Here is a 24488-nt window from a genome sequence, read left to right on the forward strand (position 1 = left end):
TTATAGGTAAGATTTTGAATTTATTGAAAGTAACGAAGAAAACAATTTCAAATTGGATATACATTCACTTATAGAACAGTTTCTCATGTAAACGAATGCAAGGAATACTAATCAACAATGTCATCCGGACAGTATTTGGTTATATAATGCAAACATTGCAATGCAAAAAAAGTCAGAAATTTCTACAACTACCAATCGAAAGCACCTTTAATATTTGAAACGTAGCAACCATTTTCAAGACAGAAGAGATGTCAGAACTATTTGCAACTTATACACATGGGAGAGCTGAAGATTTGATTGTTTCCATTTCTCTTTTCTTTCCTCCTCTTCACCTCACAACCCACTTCCAAAACTCCACACAATCTTGTGCAGCAGGTTTTATCCAATCTAGCACTTTGGCTCAATGGAAGGATTACTGCTCATTTTAAAATTAAAAGTACATTTCCATTAAATTTATCTACCCACACTGCCCTAGCAGTTGTCAGGAAGAGAGTGTGGGTTTTGTAGTGTGCCTGACGTGACGCTGTGTTGACATTTTAATGCAAGATAAAGTTACCAAACGTGTGCTGCATGTGTGTGTGACTCATCAAAATGCACCTAGGTTAACCACAGGGATGACAAAGCTTGAGATAACAGACTTGTGGATAAGTTGCTAATTTGGTGAAACAAAGGCAGATTTAACAGGTATTGGCAAATTTTAGAAAAAGGTCACCATGAGAGACTAAAAGCCACATTTTCTCCAACATGCTGAAAGAATCCTGAAAATTAGATGTACAAAATGAAACCAAATGATTAAATAGTGGCAGCCGTTTACAATGTTATCCCAGGTGCAAAACAAAAATCAAAACCCACTAACGTACAACGTTCTAAGCGAAATTGAAAGCAAATCAAGGCAAAACAAGGTTAAGGCAGCACAAATCCAGCTGATTACAAGTCACGGTAAGTGACTATTTTTATTTGTCCTCCACCTACTTATAATTTCAATTCTTTGCTGATCGGAATTACTAATCAATCACTAAAAGCCGATTGCAGGCCATATCGATGAAAGCAATGATCAAAAGCCATCGTAGCAGATACCCAACAAGCTGCTTTTCCTTCAAGGAGGAATCACTAGTTCTGTACCATTTCCTATTATTTTTAAACTTAGGCAAAGTATAGATTTAGAGATACAGCACTGAAACAGGCCCTTCGGCCCACCGAGTCTGTGCCGACCATTAACCACCCATTTATACTAATCCTATGCTAATCCCATATTCCTACCACATCCTCACCCGTCCCTATATTCCCCTACCACCTACCTATACTCGGGGCAATTTATAATGGCCAATTTAACTATCAACCTGCAAGTCTTTTGGCTGTGGGAGGAAACCGGAGCACCCGGAGGAAACCCACGCAGACACAGGGAGAACTTACAAACACCACACAGGCAGTACCCAGAATTGAACCAGGGTCACTGAAAGAATTTTTCCCTTTTGGCAAAAGAGGAGTAAGATGTACAACAATGCAATAACATTGAGACAGGGCAAACATATGTCAAATATACAAGTACTTTTTCTTCTCTCCATAACTAGATCACAAGAATTAGAAACCAAAGGCAGATTAAAATAAACTTATTTCATCAGTAGGATAACAATGAGCTTCCTGAGAATATAATCGGAGCACTTAAAATGATTAATGCACCATCAAAATTATAAATGAATGCAAAGATAGACAACATTAAGAAACAGAATAGAGAAGCAGGCTTGCAATTTCCCACCCAGTGAGCTCATTCTGGCCAATCGATCTAGAGCAGACCAGGTGGATGTGAGGCACTTCACCAGAAAGGACTGGAAGGGATCTTATTGAAGCATAGAAGATGCTGAGGGGGCTTGAAAGGGTAGATGCTGGGAGGGCTTAAGTAAGTGGCTGCCACTGACAAAATGCAGCCTCAGATCCTGCTGCCTCCACTAAATCCAGCCCCCAGTGACTGATGAGAGAAAGGTACTGCTAAAATGAAAACACATCAAGAATTAAGTTATCAAGGCCACAAGGTGGTGTTCAGACAAGCAAATATACATCAAAATAAATTAATCCCAAAGACACCTGTAATGGAGCACAGTACATGGAAATCAAAATCAGTCATACGGTAATAATAAAAAATAATAATTCAACTAGTATTATCTTATAATTCAATGCAAAATGAAATTTCATCTGTTGCTGTTCATTTCTATCCTTAACCACCCTTGCTTTTTTTTATTAAAATGGTTTAAAGACAGTTATATTTTCTCGGTAGGGGGCAGAACCATATTGGTGAAAATGTTACAAAAATCTGCATCGTGTTTCTGCAGATATTTACATAATCTAGTTACGTAATTATACAGCTGTTTCATAATCCAGAACAAAAGTAAAAACGAAATTGAAGAGCCTTGGCAATGACTGTTTATTGATCTGAGATTGGCTGAAAGAGAGGTTAAAAATGCAACAGGTGGAGTAACTGTGAAATAATTCACCACGAGCTTAGATAACGTGCAACTGGTGACACAGTTCACCACAGCCGTAATACAACAGACCAAAGCGTGGCAAAGCTCATGCCTGGCATCTTCTGCCTGTTGATTTTCAGATCTCAGCCCCGCCACCATTAGGGAAGCAGCAAGCAGAAACCAGATGCTTCCTGACTCAAAGTGAACAGCAAAGAGTCACACAGGCCTCGTATCAAACAATTCAGCCTTTACACAGCAACATTAGCAGAGAGCTGGGAGCAGTTTGCCTGTGCACCCTCCACCACCAGTGATGGCAGAACTCCAGGGAGACCCAAGCAAGGGGAAAAAATAATTCAAGGTTGAGTGCAGAGACGGGGGGGGGGACAAAAAAAGAGATGCTCTTACAAGCTAAAACCTGACATATGCACTGCTACTTAGCTTTAGTTTCTTCGAGTTTACTAAGCTCGTGAATAGCCTTATTGTGAAGCAATTCCATTTTGTTGTCAGATGACAGTAAAACATTGTTCACCATGGCCTTTGCAACCACCGAGACAGGAGTTGTTATTGCAGTTGGAAACACATAAGCGAAAGGGACAAGAAGTTTTCTTGCCATCCATTCCGATGGTCTCGATTCTTGTCTGTCACACATCAGAACTCTATTTTGAAATCAAAATTAGAAAAATAAAAATACATCAGCAGCTGCAGAGAAACATTAGAGAAAGACACAAACACCAGGAGCAAGGTTGCAAAGAGGCACTTAACAATTGTTTGAAACAGAAGAAACACAAATTACACAATATCAATTAAGGAAATATAGTTACCCAGGACGAAAGATGCTGTATCTGTCAAAATTCAGCTCTTCAATTGCAGCTTCCACCTGACCCTGAAGAGTAAACCAACATATAGAATCAAAAATGTTGCTTATTTAAAAGCAGTTACCAAGAAGTCTCTTTAGCAATCTTCTGTCCTTACCAATCCAGGTCGATTCATTTGAATTGTAAAGAAAACACAAGCTACCATGAGCAAGTAAACAGACGTGAGACATTATTGAGCCAAGCTAGAAGAATTTCAATTCACCTCAGTAGATAGTCATTAGGTCATACGCATGTACAGACAAGGGAGGCTAGTAAACCGATTTAGTTCATCCTTCCACTGAAACCTATGATTTCCACATCACAACATTGAACTATCTCTTCGATGATTCAAGTTTTTGTTCCCACTATCCTACTCAAATACTAATCACTCTTTTCATGAAGAACTATTTCCTGGCATCAGACCATTTACCTATTTACATCTATGTCCCCTTATTCTGCTTTACTTGAAATAATACTCTAGAGTTGTCTTTTCGACTCTAATTATATCTGAATCAACAGGGTCTGGATTCAAGCCCAGTACGGATTTCAGCACATAGTCTAGGGCAGGGATGTCCAGCCTGCAGGCCAGAATCCGGCCAACCAAAGATTTCCATCCAGCCAGTGGATGTAAACTGTACCCGGCCATTCCTCCTCCTCACTGTGCGGTTTCTGCCCTCGGAAATTTCAAATTTGGCTCCATTTTAGCCCCAAACTGCAGCTACAGCAGCCGCTCCAGGGTGAAACCCAACCCTGCCGGAATGTCAGGCACCTTGGTGGGCAGGACACCTTTCCCACACAATATGCCTGCACCTAAAGGAGAGGCAGTGCATGGCAATGACGAGATTTGTTAGAGGTAAGCATACATTGCACACATATATCCATCTACAAACACCCTCTCCCAATCCACACCAGAAACATCTCACACTACCATAAGGGAAAAGAAAAAGAGAAAATAATGCTCCATCGATATGAAACCAGAGGAATGGAATTTAGTCCCACTCAAGGACCTGAGCACAAAAATCTAGGCTGATATCCAGTGCTGCACTGTCACAGGTGCCTTCTTTTGGATGAGGTGTTTAACTGATGTTCATCTGCCCTTTCAAGTGGACATAAAAGATCCCATGGCACTATTTTGAAAAAGAGCGGGGGAGTTATACCAAGTGTCCTGGCCAATATTTATCCCTCATCAACATCACAAAAAAAAATTTATCTGGTCATTATCACACTGCTAGATGTGGGAACTTGCTGTGCACAAATTGGCTGCACCATTTCCTATATTACAACAGTGACTACACTTCAAAACTATGTCATTGGCTGTAAAGTGCTTTGAGAAATCCGGTGGGTCCTGAAAAACGCCATATAAATAAAAGTCTTTTTTTATTTCGAGATGCAGCACTGAAACAGGCCCTTCGGCCCACCGAGTCTGTGCCGACCATCAACCACCCATTTATACTAATCCTACACTAATCCCATATTCCTACAACATCCCCACCTGTCCCTATATTCCCCTACCACCTACCTCTACTAGGGGCAATTTATAATGGCCAATTTACCCATCAACTGCCAGTCTTTGGTGGTGCAGGAAACCGGAGCACCCGGCGAAAACCCACGCGGACACAGAGAGAACTTGCAAACTCCACACAGGCAGTACCCAGAATTGAACCCGGGTCGCTGGAGCTGAGGCTGCGGTGCTAACCACTGCGCCACCCTTAGAACTACCCCAGTCAGTACAGGGACTGAACCCACACAGGTGGTGTCATTCTGCACCACACTCCAGCCAACTGAGCTAATCAACCCCCTTTCTTTTTTCCTTGAAACTAATTTGAAAATCATTACATATAATCAACTCAGAAGTCATGTAGCAATGCCTTTCAACAGTCTAATAAAACAGTTCCATAGCTAAAAAATAAAAACAACTCCAGTCAAAATTTTGAGGGGCCTGGATAGAGTGGAGGTGAAGGGTCTTTTGGGGGCATAGATTTTAAGTGATTGGTAGAAAAATTAGAGGGGAGATGAGGAAAAACCTTTTCACCCAGCGGGTGGTGGGGGTCTGGAACTCACTGCCTGAAAGTGTAGTTGAGGCAGAGACCCTGAACTCATTCGAAAGGAGTCAGATATTGACCTCAAGTGCAGTAATCTGCAGGGCTATGGACCAAATGCTGGAAGGTGGTATTCAAATAGGTGGATCATTTCTCGGGTGGTACAGACATGATGGGCGAAGTGGCCTCTTTCTGTGCCTTAAACTTTCTATGGTTCTATTCCATGAAGGATCTCTGTAGATCCCAAAAGCAAAGATATCAGTGAGTACATTATTTAAAATACACTGAACTTCATAAAACTTGTGAAATAGATCAAGTATTATTCCATTTGGAGTGGGGAAAAGATGTCGTTGCAAGTGTAATTTACACTGTTGGAGTGAAGAATTCACACCCAAAATGCTCATTTCTCCCTTGGAAGTTGAACAATCTGATATACATGCATGGTTAGTTTAATACCAGGTAAATTTATGTATACTCTGTGTTGGCTCACAAACAGATTTTCATCCACGTGGCACCTAAGAAAGATAAACCAGAACATTTTCCAAATGGTGAGAAACTGGAGGCAGTAGAGGAGTAAAGAGATCTGGCAGTCCAAAGCCACAAATTGGTAAAAGCCAGTGGACAGGTCCAAAAATAATTTTAAGAAGCTAAAGCCTATATCTCAATGGACTGGAATACAAAGTAAGGATGCAATGCTTTAGTGTGTTGTGTTCAATTTTGCACACTGCACCTCAGGAAGGATATACTGGCTTTGATGGGGGGGGGGTGCAGTGCAGATTCACGAGAATGACACCAGGGTACAAAGGGTTAAATTATGAGGACAGGTTGCATAAACCTGGCTTATATTCCCGAGTGTAGGAGATTGAGGGGTAATTGGATCAAGGGGTTTAAAAATGGTAAAAAGATTTGTTAGTGTACTGGGCTAATGGGAAGATTCTTGGTAGTGTAGATGAGCAGAGAGATCTTGGTGTCCAGGTACATAAATCCCTGAAAGTTGCCACCCAGGTTAATAGAGCTGTTAAGAAGGCATATGGTGTGTTAGCTTTTATTAGTAGGGGGATCGAGTTTAGGAGCCACGAGGTCATGCTGCAACTGTACAGAACTCTGGTGCGGCCGCACCTGGAGTATTGCGTGCAGTTCTGGTCACCGCATTATAGGAAGGATGTGGAAGCTTTGGAAAAGGTGCAGAGGAGATTTACTAGGATGTTGCCTGGTATGGAGGGAAGGTCTTACGAGGAAAGGCTGAGGGACTTGAGGTTGTTTTCGTTGGAGAAAAGGAGGAGGAGAGGTGACTTAATAAAGACATATAAGATAATCAGAGGGTTGGACAGGGTGGATAGTGAGAGCCTTTTTCTTCAGATGGTGATGGCAAACACGAGGGGACATAGCTTTAAGTTGAGGGGTGATAGATATAGGACAGATGTCAGAGGTAGTTTCTTTACACAGAGAGTAGTAGGGGCGTGGAACGCCCTGCCTGCAACAGTAGTAGACTCGCCAACTTTAAGGGCATTTAAGTGGTCATTGGATAGACATATGGATGAAAATGGAATAGTGTAGGTCAGATGGTTTCACAGGTCGGCGCAACATCGAGGGCTGAAGGGCCTGTACTGCGCTGTAATGTTCTATATGGAGAAACTATTTCCTCTGGTGGGGAAAATCAAGACCAAGGGGACATAGTCTTAAGATTACAACATCATTATCCAGGACCAGAATCAAGAAGCATTTTATCACACAAAGGTTGGTAGAAATTTGGAACTCTCCCCCATAAATGTGTGGATGTCAGTCATGAAAGATCCAATTATGCTGAGGTAAATAGATTTTTGTTAGGTAAGGGTATCAAGAGATATGGAGCAAAGGTAGGAAAATAGAGCAGAGTTGCAGATCAGCCATGATCGAACTGGCTGGAGGGGTTGAATGGCCTACTCCTTTCCTAATGTCTGTATGGCTAGTAGTGTTTTTCCTCACGTAACAGCAAGATTCGCTTGTTTCTGAAAAGTTTTTAAAAATTGTCACGAAATACTACTTACTTGCATAACACTTTAGTCTAATTGTGCAGTGCCTTGACACTGAATAATTTATTGAACTAGTATGGCTCACAAAATATGGATATTAAATTTATATTTCAGTTAAATGCTGGAAGTGCACATCAGCTCCTCACTTGATCCTGGCTTTTTATTTCAATCCCTATAATAGTGCCCTAGTGCGCCAAACCAAAACTGCCAAATAGAGTCATATAGTTTTACAGCACAGAAACAGGCCCTTCGGCCCAACGCGCCTGTGCTGACCATCAAGCACCCGTCCAATTTAATTCCATTTTCCCGCACTTGGCCCATAGCCTTGTACACTATGGTATTTCAAGAGCTCATCTAAATACTTCTTAAATGTTGTGAGGGTTCCTGCCTCTACCACCCCTTCAGGCAGTGTGTTCCAGATTCCAACCACCCTCTGGGTGAAAAAAGTTTTCCTCAACTCCCTTCTAAACCTCCTACCCCTTACCTTAAATCTATGCCCCCTGGTTACTGACCCTTCCACTAAGGGAAAAAGTTCCTTCCTACCTATCCCATCAATGCCCCTCATAATTTTATATACCTCGATCAGGTCCGCCCTCAGCCTTCTCCGCTCCAAGGAAAACAACCCCAGCCTATCCAGTCTCTCCTCATAACTGAAATGCTCCAGCCCAGGCAATATCCTGGTGAATCTCCTCTGCACCCTCTCCAATGCAATCACATCCTTCCTATAGTGTGGTGACCAGAACTGTGCACAGTACTCCAGCTGTGGCCAAACCAGCATTTTATACAGCTCTAACATAACCTCCCTCCTCATATTCTATGCCTCGGCTAATAAAGGCAAGTATCCCGTATGCCTTTCTAACCACCTTATCTACCTGTGCTGCTGCCTTCAGTGATCTATGGACAAGTAGACCAAGGTCCCTCTGTACTTCCTGGGATCCTACCATCCATTGTATCTTCTCTTGCCTTGTTAGTCCTCCCAAACTGCATCACATCACACTTCTCAGGATTAAACTCCATCTGCCATTGCTCCGCCCATCTTACCAGCCCATCTATATCATCCTGTAGTCTAAGGCTTTCCTCCTCACTATTTACGACACCGCCAATTTTCGTGTCATCTGCGAACTTACTGATCATACCTACTATATTCACGTCTAAATCATTAATGTACACTACAAACAGTTAGGGTCCCAGCACCGATCCCTGCGGTACGCCACTGGTCACAGGCCTCCATTCGCAAAAACAACCCTCGACCATCACCCTCTGCCTCCTTCCACTAAGCCAATTTTGGATCCAATTTGCCAAATTACCCTGGATCCCATGAGCTCTTACCTTCTTAACCAATCTCCCATGCAGGACCTTATCAAAAGCCTTACTGAAGTCCATGTAGACTACATCAACTGCTTTACCCTCATCTACACATCTAGTCACCTCCTTGAAAAATTCAATCACATTTGTTAGACATGATCTCCTCCTGACAAAGCTATGCTGACTATCTCTGATTAATCCTGTCTCAGAATTTCTTCCAATAATTTCCCTACCACTGACGTTAGACTCACGGGCCTATAATTACCTGGTTTATCCCTGCTACCCTTCTTGAATAATGGTACCACATTTGCTGTCCTCCAGTACTCTGGTACCTCTCCTGTGGCCAGAGAGGATTTGAAAATTTGTGTCAGAGCTCCTGTTATCTCCTCCCTTGCCTCACATAGCAGCCTGGGATACATCTCATCTGGGCCTGGGGATTTATCCACCTTTAAGCCCGCTAATACAGCTAATACTTCCTCCTTTTCAATGCTAATTTGATCAAGTATATCACAATCTCCCTCCCTGATCACTACACCTACATCGTCCCTCTCCACAGTGAACACAGATGAAAAGTAATCAATCATTCAAAACCTCACCTGTGTCCTCTGGCTCCACACACAGATTTCCTCTATGATCCCTAATGGGCCCCACTTTTTCCCTGGTTATCCTCTTGCCTCACACTCTGGAATTTGTCCTGGTCTCAAGCCATGTGATCCAAGTAGTTAAGTGAGTAACTAGGGATAAGATAGGGAGTACCAATGCTGTCAGGCAGGATGTTCTTTGGCAGAAAACATTATCACTGCCCCAGGCAGAACCACCAGACTAGCTCTGAACTCCTCCCAAATCCAAAATTTAATATTGCACTCAAGATTTTCTCACCTTAATTTTTGGATACAGCAGTGAACTGTCCTTGTCTGCTCCTTTTGAAGACTGCAAGATAAAGTGAGTGCATCCCCCAGCTTTTGCGAGTTGGGCTGACTTTAATACGTAATCATAGTCCACTCGAATAAAACCCTCCTACAATACAAGGAAAAAAAAGATTTTACAGAGAGTCTGAAATTAAATACAATTATGATTCACATTGTTACAACAGGACAGCTACTGTTTTATACAGCTGATATCTCCTGTATCTCTTGCTTTTTTTCAAAATAGAATGATTTGCATTTATATAGCACTTTCGGCATTGAAGTGACTTGGGGTGCTTTTTTAAGAAGCATGATAATAAATTGGATGCCAAACTAAATAAGGAGATAATGGAAGATTAATCAAAAGTTTGGTTGAACATGTTGCTTTTAACAGAAGGCAATGAAGGAGGAAAGGGAAGCGGAGAGGCAGAAAGGAATTCCGGAGCACAAGTCCAGACGGCTGCAGGCACGGCCACCAATGTCGGGGTGACATGGAAAAGGGCATGCACAAGAAGCTAGATTTGGAGTATTACAAAGATCTGGTGAGTGAGGGCATTCAGAACAGCATAAGGACTACAGGAAATTATTGAGCTAGGGAGCGAGGCATGGTCATGAAGTGATTTAAACACAGGACCGAGAGTTAATGTAGATCAGCCAGGACAGAGTGACAAGTGAGTAGGACTTGATGCAGGATAGGATATAAGTTTTGGATGAGCTGAAGTTTCTGGAGTGAGAGGCCGGCAGGGAGAACATTGGAATAGTGATGCCTGGTGGGGACAATGGCAGCAACAGGTGGGCTTAAAGCAGGGCTGAAGTGAGCAATGTATAAAAGATGGAAGTAGGCAATCTTTGTGAACACGCTCCTGGCCAGCCTCCCACATTCCATCCTCCATAAACTTGAGGTCATCCAAAGCTCTGCTGCCTGTGTTCCAACTTGCACCTCGACCCCTTCACCTCGCAGTCCTCATCAATCTATGTTGGCTCCCGGTTAAGCAATGCCTCAGTTTTGAAATTCTCATCCTTGTTTTCAAATCCCTCCATGGCCTCACCCCTCCCTATCTCTGTAACCTCCTCCAACCCCACACCCCTCCAAGATGTCTGCACTCCTCCAATTCTGGCCTCTTGAGCATTCGCGATATTAAGTCGCTCTACCATTGTTGGCCTTGCTTTCAGCTACCTAGGCCCTAGGCTCTGGAATTTCCTCTCTAAACCTCTTCACCTCACTTTCCTCTTTTAAGACACTCCTTAAAATCTTCCTCTTTGACAGAGCTTTTGGTCATCTGCCCTAATATCTCCTTATGTGGCTCAGTGTCAAATTTTGTTGGATAAGGCTCCTGTGCAGTACTTTGAGACATTTTCCTACATTAAAGGTGCCAAATAAACACAAGTTGTTTCTGTTGTTGAATGAAACAGGAATGAAATAAGTTAGTTTAAGATTCATACCAATGTTTCCCATTTCAAACTCCAAAAGCCTGAAGTGTGCACATCTCCTGATCATCTATTTTTGTATTTGCACTTTATGAAGACTATATTACCACTACCAATATCATATGGTTGAGCTCAGGCGATGTAAATTTTAAAAAAATGTTCAAGAATGTACAAAGAACAAGTTTTTTTAAAAAAAAAGATGAAAAGCAATACAGCTCCAATCAATTATATTTGGAATGGCAACATTACTTTTCATTATGTTCACAGAATTCAAGTATTGCACATCCATGAGGCATAAATTTGACACCTAATGTTACTCAACAAGTTTAAACCCTCCACTCCATCTACTTTTCTCAAAAGCTCCTACAAAGGAAGTTACACTACAAGTTTATCGTCTAAATTCACCAAAAGCCCGTGTCAGATTTTGTAACTACTTTTAAGTGTTTTAAGGTATTTGAAAGGAGGAAAAAGCTTTGTTTAAATATGGAGACAGAATAAATAAAAATGGCGCCATTTGCCAGTAGCCTACAAATAGTCAGGTCTATAACTGTTCTGCTGCTAAACCTACATTTCAATTGGGATTTTTTTTTTTAAATAGATGTAATAAGTTACCTCCCACATTGATTTTTCAGACACTTTCTTCACTCTTTGCCATTATGGAAATGCTGAATGGCATTTGGCGCCACACTGAATTCATTTCAGTTCCCCTCGCCCCACCCCATATGCCAAAAGTTTATCTTAAAGACTACAGACAAGCAGACCTACACACAACAGAACAACTTTACAGCCTCAAGAGTTTCGAAAATACAAGTCAATTATTCGATTCCTCCGACGCTTGAATTAAGTGACGCTCAATTTCTCTGCCCTTAGTTCTTGGTCAATGTTCTAAAACGGAGTTCAGTTGACAGTGGCCACAATGGTCACTTGATGAAATCTGAACTGACATAAATACTGGAGCTCAGTAATCTGCTTAAATCCGATTACGCGGCTACACCACTTCAATACTTGCCCAGCCAACAGACGCTGGTGTCCTTATGCAGAAGTGCTACTAACAAGGAGCAACCCCTTGCCTATGAACAAGAGCCTACGCCACCACTTCTTAGACCCACGCTCAACCATCATCCCCTCTCAATAGCTTCTAGTTGACAAGTTGCCTTGCTGCTTCTTTTTATGGATCTGCCCCAAACAAAGCAAAATATTGTCTTATTAGCAACCAATAGGCTTAATCCTGAAATTTTCAACAACAACAAAAAGGAGCTTGTGTTAGGTTCCCTAGGTGATTAAAAACACAACTTTATAGGGGAGAATTTCAATAAGGGGAATGACTCAAATAAAACTGAGATGCGCTCATCTGCAGCAGTTACACCTCAAGGGACAGTTTCAGACTTCTAAAGATGTAAATTTCAATTTATTCTTAGGGATATAAAAGGGATAAATAAAAAGCTAAACATAAATCAAATAAAAACAGAAAATGCTGGAAATGGAGAGCAGATTTGTCAACATATAACTGACAGGTCAATGTTCTGGGTAGAGACCAATGTTCCCTCTAATTTCTTTGTGGGGTGCACGGATGATTCATTTAAGTGTGCAGCCCTTTAAATTCTGCTGTGCAGCATCATAGGCACATCAATTTAAAGGAGCCGATTTCTGCGCGGCGTGCACGGGAACCTCTGGGTTGCTGCACAGCCGCACTGCTTAGAGGAAACATTGGGAGACATTGTCTCAGAATGGGTTGGTACTAATAAGGAATAATATCCTCCCGATTAGGAAAACCTAGACTGCCAGCTCATGTACCCTTGCTCAACACCTTTCAGTGTCCATAACTGGTGCTTAGAATGCACTGAGTTATTATGCAAATTAGAATGCAGCAATGTAAAATTTTCTTTTTAAATAACGAATTTTTAAGGAACGCGCACAATACATAGATGCTTTTAAGGGGAACCTAGAGAAGTATATAAGAAAGGATTAGAAGGATATTCAGATAGGGTCAGATGAAATAAGAGCAGAAGGAGGCTTATGAGGAGCATAAACACTGGCAGAGACAAGTTGGGCTGAATGGCCAGTTTCGTGCTGTAAACTCTATCCAATGAGTACGAGACTGAACATGCAATGCTGCATAGCACTGAGCCATAAAGACTAGGAAGAGTACAGCTTTAACCCCTGGAGAATTACTAAGGGAACAATCTTTCTAAGCTTGCCCATTTATCACTACAGCACTCGAGGGCTCTGGGCCCTGGCACATCACAGTTAACGAAAAAGGCTCACAACAATCAATTCCTTCCCTCCACTTAAATACTTCAATTCTTCAAATCAGCTAACTAATTCCTTCAAAAGCATTTCACAGATTTTATATTTCTTCTCTAACCAAATATCCGATTAAATATGCTTATCCTCCAAACTGTAGAAAAGCCTCTTAATGTGAGTATTACACTGCCTCTGAATAAACTGGAGTTGATGTGCAGTTTGGACCAAGTAGTAGTTTCTTTTTCCCCTCAAGAAAACGGGATGTCAATGTGTTACCATAGTCTGTGACTGTAGCATATTAATATGACATGAGCTAAATATTAAAAGGAAATGTGGAACCACTGATGGAGAAAGAAGAGCTCTACTTTGCAGCTAATCAAGTGTGTGGGTCCACCAGCCTGTTTAGGATAACACACAGTCTACCAAATTACAGTGTGATAATATCAAGGTAATATTCTAAACAAGGAGATCAAATAATGTTTATATTACCTACATGAGAGTGATTTTATGTAACAAATCCAGAATTACCCAATCCTGTCCAAAGCAGCAGGGTTCCTGCTCCTGATCATTTGTAGCTGTGGCTTCCCAATTGACCCCAAAGTGATCTTCCAACCACATATCCACTCCATCATTGTAACTGCCTACTTCCACCTCCATAATATCGCCCATATCCGCCCCTGCCTCAGCTACCTGCTGCTGAACCCCTCATATATGCCTGGTACCTCTGGACTTGACTATTCCAATGCTCTCCTGGTCAGGCTCCCATCTTGCACCCTCCATAAACTTGAACTCATCCAGAAATCTGCTGCCGATATCCTAACTTAGTTGTGCTCGCTCACCTGCACTGGTTCCCAGCCTCGATTTTAAAATTCAAATCCTTGTTTTCAAATCCTTCCATGGCCTCGCCCCATCTCTATAACTTCCCACAACGTTCCGAGATCTCTGTGTTCCTCCAATTCTGGCCTCTTGTACATCCCTGACTTTCATCACTCCATCAGAGATGGCCATGCCTTCAGCTGTCTGAACCCTCAGCTCTGAAATTCCCTCCCTCAACCTCTCCATCTCTCCCTCCTCCTTTAAGATGCTCCTTAAAACCTACCTCTTTGAACAAGTTTTTGATCACCTGTCGTAATATCTCATGTGACTCAGTTATAAGATAAATTTTTGCTGGATAATGTTCCTTGGGGCATTTTATTACATTAAAGGTGCTATATAGCTTACAGCTGAGAAGTCAATTTCAGCGTAAGGACCAGGGGACTGCTGGGTAAGGAAAAGGGTATATATTTGTGTGGTTTAGAATCTCTTTCTTTTAGTTTCGGTGACTGCAGCGTTGATAGCAACGGAGGTGCGTGAACGGGCTTACAGCTGAGAAGTCAATTTCAGCGTAAGTTTAAAAGTGAATTCCCTTTTGTTTTCGGAGGACCAGGGGACTGCTGGGTAATGAAAAGGGTAGATATTTGTGTGGTTTAGAATCTCTTTCTTTTAGTTTCGGTGACTGCAGCGTTGATAGCAACGGAGGTGCGTGAACGGGCTTACAGCTGAGAAGTCAATTTCAGCGTAAGTTTAAAAGTGAATTCCCTTTTGTTTTCGGAGGACCAGGGGACTGCTGGGTAAGGAAAAGGGTATATATTTGTGTGGTGGCTGTACCCGAGACACTACACGTGTAGTGTCTCCCACCCACCCTCCTCCTCTAACCAAAAAAAAAGGACTCTGGTGTGTTGATCAGGTAAACTTTTTATTTGGGAAGTTCTGTCCGTTGGATTGCTAACCTAACAAGTTTTGACTTTTTGTTTTTTTGGTTTTTCAGTAGATTTGTTGGGAATTTGGAATAGTGGGAATGGAGATTAAGGCAGTTGTATGTTCCTCCTGCAGAATGTGGGAGGTAAGGGTCGCCAAGAGTGTCCCTGCTGACTGCATCTGTGGGAAGTGCACCCAACTCCAGCTCCTCGAGAACCGCGTTAGGGAACTGGAGCTGGAGCTGGATGAACTTCGGATCATTCGGGAGGCGGAGGAGGTTATTGAGAGGAGTTATGGGGAGGTAGTCACACCTCAGGTAAAAGAAGTAGGTAGATGGGTTACCGTCAGGGGAAGGAGAGGGAACCAGCAGGCAGTGCAGGGATCCCCTGTGGCCGTTTCCCTCAACAACAGGTATACCGTTTTGGATACTGTTGCGGGGGACGACTTACCAGGGGTAAGCAATGGGGTACAGATATCTGGCACAGAGTCTGTCCCTGCAGCTCAGAAGGGAAGGGGGAAGAGGAGCAGAATATTAGTCATTGGGGACTCCATAGTTAGGGGAACAGATAGGAGGTTCTGTGGGAACGAGAGAGACTCACGGTTGGTATGTTGCCTCCCAGGTGCCAGGGTTCGTGATGTCTCGGATCGTGTTTTTGGGATCCTTAATGGGGAGGGGGAGCAGCCCCAAGTCGTGGTCCACATAGGCACCAACGACATAGGTAGGAAGAGAGATGGGGATTTAAGACAGAAATTTAGGGAGCTAGGGTGGAAGCTTAGAGCAAGAACAAACAGAATTGTTATCTCTGGGTTGTTGCCCGTGCCACGTGATAGCGAAGCGAGGAATAGGGAGAGAGAGGAGTTGAACACGTGGCTGCAGGGATGGTGCAGGAGGGAGGGATTTGGTTTCCTGGATAATTGGGGCTCTTTCTGGGGTAGGTGGGACCTCTACAAACAGGATGGTCTTCACCTGAACCAGAGGGGTACCAATATCCTGGGGGGGAGGTTTGCTAGTGCTCTTCGGGGGGGTTTAAACTAATTCAGCAGGGGAATGGGAACCCAAATTGTAGTGCCAGTGTACAGGATGTTGAGAGTAGTGAGGTCAGGGATATGGTTACAAGGAAGCAAGAGGGCACTGGCAAGCAAGAACCTGGTTTAAAGTGTGTCTATTTCAACGCCAGGGGCATCCGGAATAAGGTGGGTGAGCTTGCAGCATGGGTTGGTACCTGGGATCTCGATGTAGTGGCCATTTCGGAGACATGGGTAGAGCAGGGGCGGGAATGGATGTTGCAGATTCCGGGATTTAGATGTTTCAGTAAGAACAGAGAAGATGGTAAAAGAGGGGGGGGTGTGGCATTGTTAATCAAGGAGAGTATTACAGCGACAGAAAGGACGTTTGAGGACTCGTCTACTGAGGTAATATGGGCTGAGGTTAGAAACAGGAGAGGTGAGGTTACCCTGTTGGGAGTCTTTTATAGACCTCCGAATAGTTCCAGAGATGTAGAGGAAAGGATAGCGAAGATGATTCTCGACAGGGGTGAGAGTAACAGGGTAGTTGTTATGGGGGACTTTAACTTTCCAAATATCGACTGGAAATACTATAGTTCGAGTACTTTAGATGGGTCAGTTTTTGTCCAGTGTGTGCAGGAGGGTTTTCTGACACAGTATGTAGACAGGCCAACCAGGGGCGATGCCACATTGGATTTGGTACTGGGAAATGAACCCGGCCAGGTGTTAGATTTAGATGTAGGTGAGCACTTTGGTGACAGTGATCACAATTCGGTTAGGTTTACCTTAGCGATGGGCAGGGACAGGTATATACCGCAGGGCAAGAATTATAACTGGGGGAAAGGAAATTATGATGCGATTAGGCAAGATTTAGGATGCGTAGGATGGGGAAGGAAACTGCAGGGGATGGGAACAATCGAAATGTGGAGCTTATTCAAGGAGCAGCTACTGCGTGTCCTTGATAAGTATGTACCTGTGAGGCAGGGAGGAAGTTGTCGTGCGAGGGAGCCGTGGTTTACTAAAGAAGTTGAAGCGCTTGTCAAGAGGAAGAAGAAGGCTTATGTTAGGATGAGACGTGAAGGCTCAGTTAGGGCGCTTGAGAGCTACAAGCTAGCCAGGAAGGATCTAAAGGGAGAGCTAAGAAGAGCAAGGAGAGGACACGAGAAGTCATTGGTGGATCAGATCAGGGAAAACCCTAAGGCTTTCTATAGGTATATCAGGAATAAAAGAATGACTAGAGTTAAATTAGGGCCAATCAAGGATAGTAGTGGGAAGTTGTGTGTGGAATCAGAGGAGATAGGGGAAGTGTTAAATGAATATTTTGCGTCAGTATTTACAGTAGAGAAAGAAAATGTTGTTGAGAATACTGAGATTCAGGCTACGAGGCTAGATGGGATTGAGGTTCACAAGGAGGAGGTGTTAGCAATTTTGGAAAGTGTGAAAATAGATAAGTCCCCTGGGCCAGATGGGATTTATCCTAGGATTCTCTGGGAAGCTAGGGAGGAGATTGCAGAGCCTTTGTCCTTGATCTTTATGTCGTCATTGTCGACAGGAATAGTGCCGGAAGACTGGAGGATTGCAAATGTTGTCCCCTTGTTCAAGAAGGGGAGTAGAGACAGCCCTGGTAATTATAGACCTGTGAGCCTTACTTCGGTTGTGGGTAAAATGTTGGAAAAGGTTATAAGAGACAGGATTTATAATCATCTTGAAAAGAATAAGTACATTAGAGATAGTCAGCACGGTTTTGTGACGGGTAGGTCGTGCCTCACAAACCTTATTGAGTTTTTCGAGAAGGTGACCAAACAGGTGGATGAGGGTAAAGCAGTGGATGTGGTGTATATGGATTTCAGTAAGGCGCTTGATAAGGTTCCCCATGGTAGGCTATTGCAGAAAATACGGAAGTATGGGGTTGAAGGTGATTTAGAGCTTTGGATCAGAAATTGGCTAGCTGAAAGAAGACAGAGGGTGGTGGTTGATGGCAAATGTTCATCCTGGAGTTTAGTTACTAGTGGTGTACCGCAAGGATCTGTTTTGGGGCCATTGCTGTTTGTCATTTTTATAAATGACCTGGAAGAGGGTGTAGAAGGGTGGGTTAGTAAATTTGCAGATGACACTAAGGTCGGTGGAATTGTGGATAGTGCCGAAGGATGTTGTAGGGTACAGAGAGACATAGATAGGCTGCAGAGCTGGGCTGAGAGATGGCAAATGGAGTTTAATGCGGAAAAGTGTGAGGTGATTCACTTTGGAAGGAGTAACAGCAATGCAGAGTACTGGGCTAATGGGAAGATTCTTGTTAGTGTAGATGAGCAGAGAGATCTTGGTGTCCAGGTGCATAAATCCCTGAAGGTTGCTAACCAGGTTAATAGGGCTGTCAAGAAGGCATATGGTGTGTTAGCTTTTATTAGTAGGGGGGTCGAGTTTCGGAGCCACGAGGTCATGCTGCGGCTGTACAGGACTCTGGTAAGACCGCACCTGGAGTATTGCGTGCAGTTCTGGTCATCGCATTATCGAAAGGATGTGGAAGCTATGGAAAGGGTGCAGAGGAGATTTACTAGGATGTTGCCTGGTATGGAGGGAAGGTCTTACGAGGAAAGGCTGAGGGACTTGAGGTTGTTTTCGTTGGAGAGAAGGAGGAGGAGAGGTGACTTAATAGAGACATATAAGATAATCAGAGGGTTAGATAGGGTGGATAGTGAGCGTCTTTTTCCTCGGATGGTGATGGCAAACACGAGGGGACATAGCTTCAAGTTGAGGGGTGATAGATATAGGACAGATGTGAGAGGTAGTTTCTTTACTCAGAGAGTAGTAAGGGCGTGGAATGCCCTGCCTGCAACAGTAGTAGATTCGCCAACTTTAAGGGCATTTAAGTGGACATTGGATAGACACATGGATGAAAATGGAATAGTGTAGGTCAGATGGTTTCACAGCTCGGCGCAACATCGAGGGCCGAAGGGCCTGTACTGCGCTGTAATATTCTAATCTAATCTAATCTAAATGCAGGTTGTTCTTGATGGCTATCGAGCAACACTGTCAGATGCAGGGATGTCTTGTCATTGGGTGATGAAAGAATCAAGCTGGCAGCCCGATGACACTTACTATGAAAGCCTTACTCATGAATATCAGCCAATGAAGTCAGGTATCAGAGTGCACTCGAGACCATGAACCCGACAGTAGTCAACTTAAGCACAGGAAATTAAAATGGAGAGAAAAAAGGTTTGAGTTACACAGTTGGCTGTGCACATGACAAAGCATGGCAGATTATTTTAACCGTTATATATAAAATCAGTCACTTTTTTTGTTGCCGACATTATTGTAGCATAGTAACAGAGCAGGTTCATGCAGCTGAATTGGCATGAATACCAGAATTTACTTTCCTGAAGAATATTTTAACTTAGAAATAAGAAATACTTCTCTTTACCGCACCAGCTTTGGCCCTGGTTGTCCCCAAGCAGCAGAATCCTACATCATGGCCTTGGAAGGCAGACGCATATTCATCTAGTTTCTCAAAATCTACAACCTCTTGGACCTGTTAAAATTTAAAAGAAATATACAATCAATTTTATTAATGCAAAACAGTTTATTAAAGTGATTTTAAAAATCCATATAAAAAACACCAACAGCAAATTCAAAATGAATCGAGGGTTCAAAGCAAATTTTAAAAAATGTTTCAAATCGTTCAACAGCAGCTGATAAGAGAATAAAAACTTTTATCAGCTTTCTAGTTATGAGCAAACTGTCTTTTGTGAGAAGTATCTTCAGGAGATATCCCGAAAACACACTGATACTCAGGGTTAGACTGTAGTATCTTACACTACGGCTCAGTGTCATTGAACTGGAGTCCGAGCTGAAGACACTGCGACACATCAGGGAGGGGAAAGTTACCTGGACATTTTGTACCAGGAGGCGGTCACACTCCTTAGGATAGGGTCTTCTGACCTGGTCAGTGGTCAGGGACAGGAGAGTGTGGCTGCAGCTGAAACAGGTAAGGAGACCCAGAGGGCGGGAGTACAGCAGCCTCAGCCTTTGCGATTGTCCGACAGGTTTCAGGTTCTTTCAGCTTGTTTGGATGAGAGTGGGGACTGCAGGGTGAATGAGCAACCTGACCACGGCACCATGGTACAGGAAGTCATTTAAGTGGAGGGAGAAAAAAGGAATGGAGTGGTAGTAGGGGACAGAATAGTTAGGGGGATTGACACTGTTCTCTGCAGCAAAGAGCAAGAATCCAGACGACTGTATTGCCTGCCCAGTGCCAGGGTTTGGGACATCTGCTCAGGGCTGGAGAGAAACTTACAATGGGAGGGGGAGGATCCAGTTGTTGTGGTCCATGTAGGTACCAACGACATAGGCAGGACAAGGAAAGAGGTTTTGCATAGTCAATATGAGGAACTAGGCACCAAATTAAGAAGCAGAACCTCAAAAGGTAATAATCTCCATATTATTACCTGAGCCACCTGCAAATTGGCATAGGGCAAATAAGATTAGATAAATTAATGTGTGGCTCAAAGACTGGTGTGGTAGAAGTGGGTTCCGGTTCGTGGGGCACTGGCACCAGTACTGGGGAAACTGGTGGCTGTACCATTGAACTGTCCTGGGGCCGGTGTTCTAGCAAGCCGCAAAACTAGGGAAGTAGAGAGGGTTTTAAACTGAATTGTAGGGGCAAGGGATCAAATTTGGGAAGATACGGTAAATCAAGGAGTAGAGACAAGGCAAAAGAGGTAACAATAATAATAAAAGGACAAAACTAAAGGCTCTGTATCTGAATGCACGTAACATTCGAAATAAAACAGATGAACTGAGAGCACAAATAGAAATAAATAAGTACGATCTGATAGCCATTACAAAGACATGCAGGACGACAGATTGAGATCTGAATATTGAAGGGTACATAGCAATCAGGAAGGGCAGGAAGCTAGGAAAAGGTGCAGGGGTACCTCTGTTAATTAATGATAGTATTAGCACAATAGAGAGGGATGACCTAAGTTCAGGAGACCTGGATGTAGAAGCAGTTTGGGTAAGAGATGAGAAATCATAAAGGCAAGAAGTCACTTGTGGGAGTGGTGTACAGGCCACTTAACATTAACCACACTGTCAGACAGGGAATAAAGGAAGAAATAATGGCAGCCTGTCAGAGAGGTACAGTGATAATTATGGGGTATTTTAACCTACATATAGACTGGAAAAATCAGATGAAAAGAGACAGCCTAGACGAGGAGTACATAGAATGTTTTCGGGATAATTTCTTGGAACAATATGTTCTGGAGCCAGCCAGAGAGCAGGCTATACTAGACCTGGTATTGTGCAATGAGATAGGATTAATTAAATGACATCATAGTTAAGGCACCCTTAGGTAGCAGCGATCATAATATGATTGAATATTACATTCAGTTTGAGGAAAAGAGTGGGTCTAAGACTAGTATTTTAAAATTAAATAAGGGCAATTATGAGGGCATGAAAGCAGAGCTAGATAAAGTGAACTGGCAAATCAGGTTAAGGGATAGGTCAATAGAGATGCAGTGGCAGACATTTAAGGGGATATTTCAGAATACGCAGAATAGGTACATTTCAACGAGGAAGAAAAATTCCAAGAGTGGGACCCACCATTAGTGGTTAACTAAAACAGTTAAAGATAGTATCAAACTTAAAGAAAAAGCCTATAATTGTGCAAAGATGGGAGGCAGGTCAGAAGATTGGACAGAATATAAAAAACAGCAAAGAATGACTAAAAGATGGAAGGTAAAATTAGAGTACGAGAGAAAGCTAGCTACAAATATAAAAAGACAGATAGTAAGAGTTTCTATAGACATTTAAAAAAGAAGATTTGACAAAGTGAGCGTTAGTCCTATAAAAAGTGAATCTGGGGAATTATTAATGGATAATAACGAGATGGCAGATGAATTGAACAGATATTTTGCATCGGTCTTCACTATTGAGGATACAAGTAACATCCCAGTATTAGCTGTAAGTCAGGAAATGGAAGGGAGGGAGGAACTCAAGAAAATTACAATCAGCAGGGAAGTGGTACCGAACAAATTGTTGGAGCTGTGGGCTGACAAGTCCCAGATCCTGATGGACTTTATCCTCGGGTGTTAAAAGAAGTGATTAGTGAGATAGTTGGTGCATTAGTTTTAATTTTCCAAAATTCCCTAAATTTGGGGAGGGTTCCATTAGATTGGAAAATAGCGAATGTCATTCGTTTATTCAAAAAGGGAGGGAGACAGAAAGCAGGAAACTACAGGTCAGTTAGCTTCACATCTGTCTTAGGGAAAATGTTAGAAGCTATTATTAAAGACGTTCTAGCAGGGCATTTAGAAAAATTCAAGGTAATCGGGCAGAGTTAACATGGTTTTGTGAAAGGGAAGTCATGTTTAACCAATTTATTGGAGTTCTTTGAGGGAGTTACATGTGCTGTGGATAAAGGGGAACCGGCGGATGTATTGTACTTAGATTTCCAGAAGGCATTTGATAAGGTGCCACATCAAAGGTTATTGCAGAAAATAAAAGCTCATGGTGTAGGGAGTAACATATTGGCATGGATAGAAGATTGGCTAGCTAACAGGAAACAGAGAATAGGCATAAATGGGTCATTTTCTGGTTGGCAAGATGTAACGAGTGGTGTGCCACCAGATCCTGGCCCGTGGGCTGTATGTTGGACAAGCCTGTATTAAAACCTACCACATTCTCAAGAGTTGCATCCTCAAAGGTTAGTTTTCTGCGGCCAATAAGTGTGACTTTGGAGAAGAGCTGGCTTTTCACAACCTCCTTCAGCAGCACTTTCCCTGTCTCTCCTGAAGCTCCAAGAATGAAGCAAGACTTATTTAGTGTCTTATACATTTCTTGGAGATTATTTATATCCTCTGTCATTCTGGAAAAAAAATCAATGAATGGTAAGCAATTATTTCTTTGCGATTTTATAAAATCTATAGCTTAAAAAAATTAACAGATTAGTAAAGATGATCACTGCCAGCAGATAATATCAAATTGTTCTCCCCTTTACCGCTTCTGAAAATATGGATCATGCTAGACTATTGTTGCATAGGAAACATACTGGCAGAAGGCTAGTGCCTAAGTGGCCATTTCTTCACCATTGAACTGCCAAACCTTGGCCTTACCCACAGAGGCACACTTCCAGCCAAGATCACTGGATAGTGATCAGGACCAGGAATATTGGCTGAGTTTTCCTTGCTGAAGCCCTAACACTACCACCAATGGCTACTCATCAGCTAACTCAATAAAGACCAAGGATAGACCCTTGGAACCGTTCTTATTTCTGCATTTGAACAATTCAAGCATTAAAATTAAAAACACAGCTTTGGGTTGAGGCTTTCTGTTCCTTCCCTTCCCAAAGTCAATGCTATATCAATAGACTTTCCTACCCACTGGGCACTATCACAGTTTTAAACACACACACACACACACACACACTAGAACCATGCTGCTGCAGGCTGTAAATACCCTAACCCTGCATCCACATAAAAAGAACTTTGGAATTCATGTTTAAGAGCAGCCTGGATAGCAATTCAAGGGTTACCAACATCAACAACTTGAATTTATACAGTTCTTTAACATAGTAAAACATCCTTCCTTTGAAGTGCCAAGGGACATCAAAACAAAATTTGACACGGAGCTACATAACAAGACATTAGGATAGATGACCAAAAGCTTGGTCACAAAGGCAGGTTTTAAAGAGCGTCTTAAAGGAGTGAAGAGAGGTAAAGAGGAGGAGACATTTAGGGAAGGAATTCCAGAACTTAGGGCCGAGGCAGCTGAAGCCACAGCAATCAATGGTAGAGTGATTAAAGTTGGGGATGCTAAAGAGGCGAGAATTGGAGGACTGCAGATATCTTGTAGGGGTACAGGGCTGGAAGAGATTAGAGAAAGATTGGGGTGGAGGGGTCTGAAAACAAGGGTGAGCATTTTATAATCGAGATGTTGCTCAACCAGGAGCCAACATAGGTCAGTAGGCGCAGGGGTGATGGGTGAATGGGACTTGGTGCGAGTTAAGACATGGGCAGTAGAGTGTTGGATGATCTCACGTGAGAGGCCGGCCAGGAGTGTGGTTAAGCAGTCAAACGTAGGGGTAACAAAGGCATGGATGAAGGTTTCACTGAGGCATAGGCAGAGTCACGAGTGGTTATGGAGATGGAAGTAGGCAGTCTTGACGATGGTACAGACGTGTGGTCAGAAGTTAATCTTGGGGTCAAATACGACACCACGGTTGCCATCACTCTGGTTCAGTCTCAGTCAATGCCAGGGAAACGGATACAGTCAGTGCCGAGGGAAAAGTTTGTGGCAGGGACAGAAGACAATGTCTTCAGTCTTCCCAATATTTGGTTGCAGGAGATTTCTGCTCATCCAGTACTTGCTGTCAGACAAGCAATCTGCCAATTTAGAGACAATGGAAGGGTCGAGCGAGGTGGTGAGGTAGTGCACACTTTAGGTATACTTTTAGTTACTTCATGTGCAAACTGACACTGTTTTCACTGATGTCGCCAAGGGGCAG

General features: G+C 42.8%; 1 protein-coding gene across 1 annotated transcript in view; it reads right to left on the reverse strand.

Moving 5' to 3' along the window:
- Positions 1–24488, reverse strand: part of htatip2 (HIV-1 Tat interactive protein 2) — a 32024-nt gene continuing 7536 nt past the window's right edge. The window contains exons 2-6 of the mRNA XM_068046507.1: positions 22661–22850; positions 19407–19514; positions 9549–9686; positions 3281–3342; positions 1–3115 (exon numbers count right to left, since the gene is read on the reverse strand). Of these exons, the coding sequence (XP_067902608.1) occupies positions 2890–3115; positions 3281–3342; positions 9549–9686; positions 19407–19514; positions 22661–22850 (724 nt within the window). The 3' untranslated portion in view covers positions 1–2889. The remainder of the gene's footprint in view (positions 3116–3280; positions 3343–9548; positions 9687–19406; positions 19515–22660; positions 22851–24488) is intronic.

Source organism: Heterodontus francisci, chromosome 14 (assembly GCF_036365525.1).
Source record: "Heterodontus francisci isolate sHetFra1 chromosome 14, sHetFra1.hap1, whole genome shotgun sequence".
Taxonomy (NCBI): domain Eukaryota; kingdom Metazoa; phylum Chordata; class Chondrichthyes; order Heterodontiformes; family Heterodontidae; genus Heterodontus; species Heterodontus francisci.